A 10,718-nucleotide genomic window follows, 5' to 3' on the forward strand; every position below is an offset into this window, starting at 1 on the left:
TAGGGTTATTAGGTTATCACATAAATATGAGTTATCATTATAACGCGCATCATAACCCATATTTATGGTGATAACCTAATAACCCTCATTTTATGGATGAAAAATATCATTTTATGGAACCGAATATCATTTTATGGAATAAAAGTATCATTTTATGCATGCTGAAAAAATATCATTTTATCGTGTATAAATATCATTTTTAATAAAAATGATACTTTTGACCCATAAAATTATAGGGTTATTAGGTTATCACATAAATATGAGTTATGACATGATCGCACCCCTATATACTTTAATTTATTTTATATATACTAATAGAATATAAATATACATAATATAAAATTAATAGAGTGTATATAATACATATTATATAATATATATTAAAAGAATAATATTATATATATGATATAATATATTAAAATAATATAATAAATATATATAATATTATATTTAAAATATAATTTGATTTTTCGGTTATTTTTTTCGCCCGAATGAACCGAACCGAAAAATTGAAATTTTTGTATTTTTAAAACCGAACCGAACCAAAAAATCAAAAAAACTGAACCGAATTTCAAAATTTCGATTTAGTTCGGTTCGGATATTCGGTTTCCGGTTTTGTGCTCACCCCTATGCACATTCCTAAACCAAGTTATAGATAACAAGAGTTAATGGAAGGTTAAATTATTATTGAAAAAAGAAAAAAATTCTTTTTTCCTTTCACATGTATGTAGGCTTGAGGCTTCTATCTTGTAATAGTACGAAGTCTTATAAGTTATAATAATGTCATGCACCCATAAAATGTGACATGAAATAAAATCATATACTAATATAAACCACGTAACACATGTCACCTATACATGATTATTTTGATATTAATTTATCATAAACCATGACGTAATTAAAAATAAAACTCTCATGAACTATCCTAATTAGCCCCTCAATTTTATACTTAACTCCTGCTGATTCGATATTAAACTAAACATAATACATATTTATTATAAGATAGAGAATTATATATGGACATTTCTAATTGTTTGATATCATAGTTAAGCTTAACTCAAAGCCCAATATAAGACCAGGGCCCTATCTAATCTTACCAAAATTATAACATTAACCTTGTTTATGTATCTCACCAATTTGTCAAGTTAAGCCATGTTATTTAATATACAATACAAATTTAGATAATTTCTTTTCTATCAAACAACAACGGAAAAAAATCATATATTTGCATATCTTGACATGAAGTCCGTATTTCTTATCTTGTTTTACATATCTTCTCATATCCCATATTAATGATAAACATAATACATATTTATTATAAGATATAATTTTACAAATTGAATAGCCTCGAAGTATTATCCATGAAATTAGTCATATTTTATCGAAATTGAAAATTAGCTCAATATGATTTAGTGCACAACTAATTAAAAGGACAGATTCGAAAGAATTAAATACGTTCATTAAATAAATGTGGAAAAAAAATTCTTTTCAAAAAGAAAAAATATGTGGACAAAATAGAAAGAAAGTGAGGTCTATTCTCGCATACGAAATTTCAAAGCAATTAATTGCGTGGAGATAAGACTATATAAATATTTATACATTTTTTTTATGAAAGTATTTTCAAAAAAAATAAAGAATATAAAATTTAATACTACATGCATCCACAAAAAAAATTGACTAATTTTACCATTTTAGGTGTCCACCAAAATTAGAGAAATTTTAAATATAAAAATATTAAATAAATATTAACTACACATTATTATAAATATACATCCCACGGTCCCTTGACATTACTTTCATTACATTTTTTAATTTATCAATTGCACGTTAAAATTCATTTACAATTTTTTACTACTAGTTGGAGGTAGTACTACATTTTTATGAAATGCATTTAAAACCGAAAAGTAGGTATAACTAGAAATGTAGGCAATAATTACTTCTTTTGGGAGGTCAAATTGAACTTACAGTTATACTATCACATTCCATTTTCCCATTCTTCACAAATCACTGCTTTCATCACACAGAACTCCATCTTCACTACCAACTTTCATATCAGAGAAATGACTGCTTATGGTGCCGTGCTTTCTCTCAAGAATACAATCAACAACATTCTCCGTTGTCCTCGTTTTAGCCTCGTTGATCGCTCTCGACAAATCATCGATGTCGTGCGCAAGGGGCTGGAGCCATTGAAAAAAAATCTAGAAACATTGGACTACACTAGTCCAAGCAAAAGCAGGAAGAAGGTGAACGCTTTGGATGGAATCATCAAAGAGGCCATATGGAAATTCGAAGACTCATTGGAATCCCTTCTCACACAACAGACTCCTTCCCAATCCGAAACCATTCCAGTGATAGTCTCAATTGATCTGCAGAGTCTGCAGAGTGAGGCTCATTCCTTAATCCAGACGCTCGAGGATATGCAGAAGGACTACATTCATGAAGTGGAGAATATGCCTCGGGACGAACCTATCTCCTCAGTAATCGGTTTCCATGGAAACAACTCAAAGATGATTGGTTTATCAGACCAATTCCAACATGTCAAAACCGATTTTATGCAAGGATATATCGGCAAGAAGCGCGTGTACGCGCTTAATGGAACGGCAGGCGTTGGGAAAACCACTCTAGCTATGCAAATCTATCAAGATCCGGAAATCCAGAGCAAATATGAGCGTCGCGCATGGGTCACTGTAGGCAGAGTGCCTCAACCGATCAGTCAAATTTCACGAGGCATTCTTGCTCAACTGTGTGGGATCTCTGATCAAGGAGATGAAGAAATAGGTGACTGCTTGGAAGAAAGATTGGATGATGGCAAGAAATGTCTCGTTGTGTTGGACGATGTCTGGGAGGAACAAGTATTCAATTCCTTGTTATCAAACCTGAAAAATGCATCCATTCGTTTTTTGCTTACTGGTCGACATCGAGGCTGGATGTTATCATATAACCTTTATTGCTACGAGGTGCGGTTTTTGAACCAAGAAGAGAGTATGCATCTGCTATGTGACAAGGTGTTCGGTGAAGAGATTTTCCCTCCTCAACTCCAGAAAGCTGCTGCCAAAATTGCCAAGCAATGTGAAGGTCTCCCACTCATGATAGTCGCTGTTGCTGACATCCTATCGAAATCTGAGCAGAACAGGGACCCTGTCTACTGGAATGAAGTAGCGGAAAGGAGAAATTCAGTGTTCACGGATGCATACAATGAAATATCAAAGGTACTTTTCCCAAGTTACGGCTACTTGCCTCAGGGTCTTAAAACGCCTTTTCTATTTATGGGAGTTTTCCCTTCGGATTATGACACCCCCTATTCCAAGATAATTATGAAGCTCGCCGCTGTGGGGTTGTCCGATGATTGGGATTGTTTGGGATTGCTAGGTTCCTTCTACAGTCTTGCTTTGTGCACCTTGAAGAGTGTGGATAAAACTTCGAACGAGTTTACTGTTGAAGAGTATAAAACTTGTCGTCTTCATTCTTCATGGCGGTACGTGTGTAGAGTAGAGGCTAGTAGGAACAAGTTTTATCATGTCTTAAATAAGCTAAATGATGACGAAGGTCTAAAAGATCAACGAGGCGTGTGTCTCGAAAATAACATTCTATTTGGCATCAGAGAGTTTCGCAACTCAGTGACATTGTATTGTGCATCCTCTTCACGTTCGCTCCTTTTCTATGGTCCTTACCAACAATATCCAGTCTGTATAAATGTCGGTTTCGTGTTACTAAGGGAGATAGATGCTCTCACACAACGTTTCTATACTTTCCCAATGGAAATCTTGTCGCTAATTCACCTAAAATACCTTGCTCTAACTTGCAACGGAGAACTCCCTCCAACCATATCCAAACTTTTCAACCTCCGAGCCTTGATTATCCATCCACATCTGAGCATTAGGCGTCGTGAAGCCCCATCATGTGTACCGGTACAAATATGGGATATGCGAGAATTAGAGCATATTGAGATACTGGGAAAGAGCCTTGTATCTCCACCTGATGTTGCTTCTTTGGAAAAGCTCTCAACACTTGTAGGTGTGAATGCTAGCATTTGTACGGTCTTGAACCTCTCCAGAAGAATTCCTAACATAAAGAAATTAGGGATACGGATCGAGTTAACGCCTTATGATGACCATAACGATGTTTTGAGTTGCTTTGGTTGCACTTCAACACTTAGAAGTTTGAAGACACTCAAAATCAGTATCGCAAATCCCGTGGTCAAGCATGGTCATGTTTTCCCGGTGACCCCCGGGTTATTGAAGTTGCCGCGTAATTTGGAAAAGTTACACTTGAGTGGAATGGGTTTTCCTTGGGAATACATGAATGTCATTGGCTCACTGCCAAGTCTTAAAGCACTCAAACTGAGATCCTACGCCTTTCAAGGTTCGCGTTGGGAAACACAGAAGGCAAGTTTTAGGGGTCTTGAGTTTCTTTTAATTGAAGAGAGTGATTTGGAGCAGTGGAAACCAGGATATGAAAGCTTCCCTAAGCTTACATATCTAAGCATGAAGCATTGCTACAAACTAAAAGAGATTCATAAGCCAGCTTCTCTGCATTTAGAAGCATTTAAGATCATAGAGATTGAATTGGAGGACTGCAATCCTTTAGCTTTGACGTGTGCCTGCCAATTACAACCGGATCGATATAATAGGCTTCAAGTTATCGGCTCTTCTTTTTTTCTACGAAACCGACAACTGTCAAATTTAAAAGGTTAGTCCTGCATTAGACTCACAAAAAGACTTGAGTGTTTTAGGTTGCTCAATTAACTTCTGAATTTTTAATTTTTAAAAGCGATGGAGACAAATTGCAGATATGGGAAGGTGGTCCCCTTTTATCCACGTGTTCAAGATCAATCATCGTACAATGTTTTTTAAAAAATTTGGAAAAGGGATGCACATCACTTTGCTAATAAAATTTTCCCCCGGTTTTCCCCTTATGAAAAATATGTGACCATTGAAAACATATGTTATTGTTTCTTTTTTTAAATTTTTTAACATTATTAAATGGCCCCTTCGAATTCATTATTTCCCAGATCCTTTCCATGATGGTACAAAAGGAAGGGATTACAATGAAGAAATTTCAATAAAAACTTTTGACTGATGTGGCAATTAAAAGAGTAGTAACTTGTGATTATGCAAAATTTGGTTTTTTAATACTACTTTAAATGTGAGGTTTCAAGGTATTTTCTGCAGCATTAATTAAGAAAAATATATTATCCTTAGTAGTTGAAAGTGAACAGAAGGGAGGAATCCTTTTTTTTTAAATATTTTGAGGCTTTGAATTCCCTTTTAAAGTGATACACATGAATTAAAATTTTCTAAATTTTCCTTTAATTTTTGGTTTGATTTCCAATAAATGAATCATCATTTGGGTTTGTCACTTGAATTTAAGAGTTGTTATTTTTTATGTTGAATTCTTTGAGGAATAAATTTTAAATATTATTAGAGCAATTCCAGGGGGGGGTAAAAAAAAAAGGTACATCATATTTATCCTTCCCTGTGCAATATTTTTTTAAATAAAGAAATCTAAATGAAAAAAAAGGTATATTGAAAAGGTAAAAGATTATTTGCAAAAATTTTATTTCAAATAAATTTTAATAAAAAAAGCCCATGCCATATAACTAAATTAATTTTCGTTCCCTTTTTTAAAAAAAACCTTAAATTTTGACATATATTTTTTTTTGTTATTCCAATTTTTAATGGGAAAACCCCAAATTCCCAATTTTAAAATTTCCCGCATCAATCAAAGAACCTTCCCCCCCCTTCCGCCGCCGCATCATTTGTAATTGGGGCCATGGCGTGAAGATTTTCTTCTTTTCTCCCAACCCGGGATTTTATTGTTGAGATTTTGCTGCTTTTCTCTCTCCCGCCCTTTAAAAATTATTTTTATTTTAACCTTTCCAAAGGGAGGTAAAATATCCCCAAATTTGGGAAAAAAATATTAAAACCCCCCTTTAAAAAACCTTTTTCCTTTAAAATTGTTTTTCCCTCAAAAAAGGTAAAATTTGGGGTTATCATCCTTTTTCTCATTTACCCTTCCCCCCGGGTTGATAAGAAGAATATTTTTAGCTTTATTTAATGCTGCTGAAAAGCATGACATCCCAAAAAAAGAAATACTAGCAAACAATTTGGTTCTTTTCATCTTAATTTTAGCTTCCACACCAGATTAAAAAAATTTTGCAGTAAAAAACCGTAAAACAGAACAAAACCACAAGTTTTTAACATTCATTAAATTTTTTTACCGGGTAAAACAGATCAAAATTTGCAAAAAAAACAGTCTTGAAACAATATATACCAACATTATTCCCAAAGGATGAAAACAACAATTGACGCATTATTCCCAAATTCTCAATTGAAGTAATGAACACATTCAGAAACAGATAAACAACCAAGAAAATAAAGAGGAGATCAATTTAGGGAAAGGGGGAAAAACTGCTCACTTTTTTTACTCAATTTGTGGGGTTGGAAGTTAAATTGAACTGAACAGAAAGTTAATTTTTACCTCTAAGTTTGTTTCCGAACCTTTGATAGTGAATTTCCCCACCCCCAAGATGGTGTTCTTCGAATCGATCCCAAATATTTTCGAATGAAGAAATTTAAAAGCCTGGTTTTTTCCAAAAAAAAAGAAAATAAGTTGAAAAAAAGAATAATTGTAAAACTTTTCTCTACATTATTCTCTTTTTTTCAATTTTTTTTACAACTATTTTTATATTTTTATAAAACGCAAAGAAAAAAATGGGCCCCTAAAGCGGGACGGAAAAGGGGGGGAAAAATTTTTTCGGGGGGAATGGGAAAAGGGAAAATCAACAATTATACAATATTTGCCTTATGTAACACGTTGGGATTTTTGCTTCCACCATGTTTTTTGGGGATTGTTTGGAAAATACTCCGACTTGAAGAATATGGATGTAATGCAACACGTGTGGATATTGATCGTGAAGATGAGGAATGGGGCCCCCCTACCCTGAAAAGCTCCTCTGTTGGGCCCTTGGTGGGTGGTGAAATGGTGGTTAGAAGAAAGGATGATGGACCATGATCTAGTTAGTTTTGGATTGCACGTTAAATGAGATTTGCGGTAGATGACATATATCTAGCAGCTTATTTTGTAATTTCATGATTGAGAAATCAAATCGAAATGCAATTCAAAACTTGCACGGTGAAGTTCTTTGGCTACTTTCTATTTTTGTTTATGGTATAAGAAGCGAGGTGCTAGGCCTGACTACATACCTTTCACCCTCATTTTTTTCTACAATAAGCGGGAATCAAATTGAGCTGCAAACCTAACCCACAGCTTCCGCACAAAACTCTCTCCAACGTATCTCTACACAGTGCTCTCACACAACCACCCCATTTCGATCAATTTGAAACAACGGATCTGCCATTGTGCGAGGATATTGTTTAGAGTCTCCAGCTTGGCAGGAAGCTGCCAATCCCACTAGGAATTCACTAGCGGTGAACGGCTCGAACCAAATGGAGGTGAATGAAGATTTTACGGCTTGGCATGAGTCGGGATCAGCTACTCTCGGCGTGGACCTGACGTCGTTGTCGGTAAGCACGCCTTGATTTTTGAGTGGTTGGGGTGACCTTGAAGATGTTTGGAATGCTCTTGAAACTAATTTTGCAAGCAATCGAAGGCGAAAGTGATGCAATTTGAGGCTGGGTGCAGGGCCCTTGAAGAAGGAAGGTCTCTCCATGAAGGATTACCTTAACAAAGGAAATAAAGTCATGTTGTGATGCTTGGGAACGCAGGATGCCGAGTTCTTGAGCAAGATCAAATCTATCATCTTGCGAGGTTGAGAGGTGATATGTGGACGGTGCGAATGTCCAGCTGCACTCTTACTTGAAGTATCGAATCGAAATTTGGATAGTGGAAAGCAATCAACTGTGGGACGGATAGAGAGTGTTTTCTGTTATAAATTTTCGCCAGGATTCTTGGGCAAGAAGGACAACAACTATCAAAGTAATCGAGGAGGATTCTCGGAAAAAATGAAGGAGGTCGAGGACACTTCGTGGGCGAGGTCATCGAGGGGAGGTCGTGGAGGAAGAGGCTTTAGTTCCAAAATCATTTGTCAATTGTGCCAAAAACCAGGACATGGAGCAGGATAGGTCTTGGCCATAGATTTGAACAAAGCTTCACTCCTGACCAGTTCGACAAAGGCCCTGACTGACAACAATGCATCGATCACTCTGCCAACATGGTTCAAGCTGTTCATCAGCCACTTCCTCCTCCGTCCATTAGACCTCCATCCAGTACAACTTTGAGGGTAGCCAAGCTGACTTCTTGTTTTAGGATTAGGAGGCACAAACCGCATCTCTAATGACCTTTCGAACCTCGACATATTGAGTATCATGGAGGTAAACAACTTATTTTGGGGAATGGTTCTAGTGTTGACGTGATCATGTTGGTGAATCAAGTATTTGTTCTGTTTCTTCACAATGCTCTAAACCTCTTTTTCTCAAAAATTTGCTTCATGTCCCTGCTATTACTAAAAATCTGTTGAGTGTGTCACAATTTGCTAGAGATAATGGAGTACTTTTTGAATTTCACTCTACTCATTGTCTTGTTAAGGACCAGGACGGCCAACAAACAATCCTCAAGGGTTCTCTTGATCAACGTCTTTACCGCTTATTTCTACCTAAGTCTGTTGTCATTCCAACACCTCCAAATCCAGCAGTTCTTCCTCCTACAGCATGCTCAGCCACCTTAGCACCACTCTTCCAGCATTGATGTTTCTAGTGTAGGCCTATGGCATAGGAGATTGAGTCATCCATCTTTTAGCATTGTAATACATGTTCTAAATGGATGTAATATTCCTTTGATTAATGAAACATCTCCTCTTTGTCATCCATGTTGTGTCTCCAAAGCTCACAGGCTCCTATATTCTGATTCTAAATCTACATAATCTCATCCTCTTGAACTTGTTCATAGCGATTTATGGGGTCCTTCCCCGACAACTTCAAGGTGTGGATACTCCTATTATGTTACCTTTATTGATCAATTCAGTAGACATACTTGGTTACCTCTTGAAGTTAAAGTATCTATGCTGCATTTAAGAACTTTAAAGCGGTGGCTGAAAATCTTTTGTCTACCAAAATTAAAGTTCTTTAAAGTGATTGGAGGAGAGTTTCAAGGATTATGGCTTTATGAAAGATAGTGGAATTCATCACAATCTGTCATGCCCACACACACATAACAAAACGGTCCAGCTGAAAGGCACAGACATATTGTTGAAATTGATCTTGCCCTCTCTTATCTCCAGGCTGTACCTCCTAAATTTTGGGATGACGCGTTCTTGACTGCGGTTCATTTGATTAACAGACTGCCCTCAAAGATTATCAACATGAAATCTCTTTTTGAAATGCTCTTCAAGAAACAGACAGATTACACTATTATGAGAGTATTTGGGTGTCTTTGCTACCCTCTCACAAGGCCTTATAACACCAATAAGCTGCAGTACAAATCACAAGCTGCTACATTTATTGGATCTAGCAGCTCCCACAAGGTTACAAGGCCTTACTCCCTCATGGTAAAGTTATAGTTTCAAGAGATGTTGTTTTGTTGATCATCATTTGCCACAAGAAGACACCAATTCTTGCAACTCAAACTCATTCCTTATCCTCTCTTTCACCTTTTGTTTTACCGGGGGAGTTGTTTTCCCAACCCCAACCCTTTATCTAGACCACATCACTCCATCTCCCCCTCCTAAACTCCCGAGGGGCCACACCACCAAAGGCCCCCTTTCCAATCCCCCAAAAATGACCCAAATCAGTCACTCACTCTCTTGATGCTCTGCCTCATCTCTCCTTCTCTCATGATATCATTACCCCGATTCGCTGTTTTCACAATTCTTCACCTCCCCGCCCCTTTTCCTAAAATGGTAAAAGGTCAAAGGATCTTTAAGCCGGGTTTTTTAACCAACCCTAAATTCTTTCCCCCAAATCGCCTTGGCTCTACTTATCCCTGTTTTGACATTAATCCCAAGAGAAAAACCTCCAACAAGTCTGAAATTAGAAAAATAAAAGTACCTCAACCCGAAATAAACACCACAAAAGACCAAGGCACAATAAAACCACCACCTAAATTGCTCTAATACCACTTGTTTTATCAACGAATACTTCCAATCAAACACATACCACCAATAACAACAACAAAAAGGGAAAGGAACAAATACTTATAAACAAAAAACCAAATTATATATATTAAAAAGAAAAATACCTATAAAGGGAGGTGAGAACTTGCTTTAATCGAATGAGTACCTAATCCTTTTATGGGACCCTTGTCGGTTTAGTATTTAAATATTATTACAAAATATAGATAGGGGTGGAATTCTCCAAAATTTTAAAAATATATTTCCCAATTTTTTGCTATGCGGTGGAGATTATTTTCCCCCCAAAAACTTTCTTTTCCATTCCGTTGGGGAAATTTCAAATTTGTTTTTGAATCCCTTGGTAAATATGTAGTTGATCCTCTTTTTTTATATATTTTTTTGGGATATATCCTTGTAGAACTTTTTCCCGATAAAGTGGTAGTGAACCCCCACGTTTTTTGTCCCGGAAATGCCGGATTTCCAATTGTCCCCCAAAGGGCCGAGTGACTTTTAGTTTAGCAATTTGGGATAGTCAGGGGTTTGATGAAACCCCCTAATTTGGATAGCCAAACACCTTTAGCTCGGGCTCCCCATACCCCCGTGGGGGAAAAGGGAAAACCGGGGGCTCTGCTACACCATGAGTTTGCCCCCG

At 36.5% G+C, this 10,718-nt stretch overlaps 1 protein-coding gene across 1 annotated transcript; it reads left to right on the plus strand.

The window, feature by feature from the left end:
• Positions 1–2,060: 2,060 nt before the first annotated feature.
• Positions 2,061–9,517, plus strand: LOC125193822 (putative late blight resistance protein homolog R1A-10). Its single transcript, XM_048091726.1, has 3 exons — positions 2,061–4,689; positions 7,381–7,526; positions 9,239–9,517. Exons 1-3 carry the CDS (start codon positions 2,061–2,063, stop codon positions 9,515–9,517), a joined length of 3,054 nt encoding a protein of 1,017 aa, XP_047947683.1.
• The last annotated feature ends 1,201 nt before the right edge of the window (positions 9,518–10,718 follow it).

This window comes from Salvia hispanica, chromosome 1 (genome assembly GCF_023119035.1).
Source record: "Salvia hispanica cultivar TCC Black 2014 chromosome 1, UniMelb_Shisp_WGS_1.0, whole genome shotgun sequence".
Lineage (NCBI taxonomy): Eukaryota > Viridiplantae > Streptophyta > Magnoliopsida > Lamiales > Lamiaceae > Salvia > Salvia hispanica.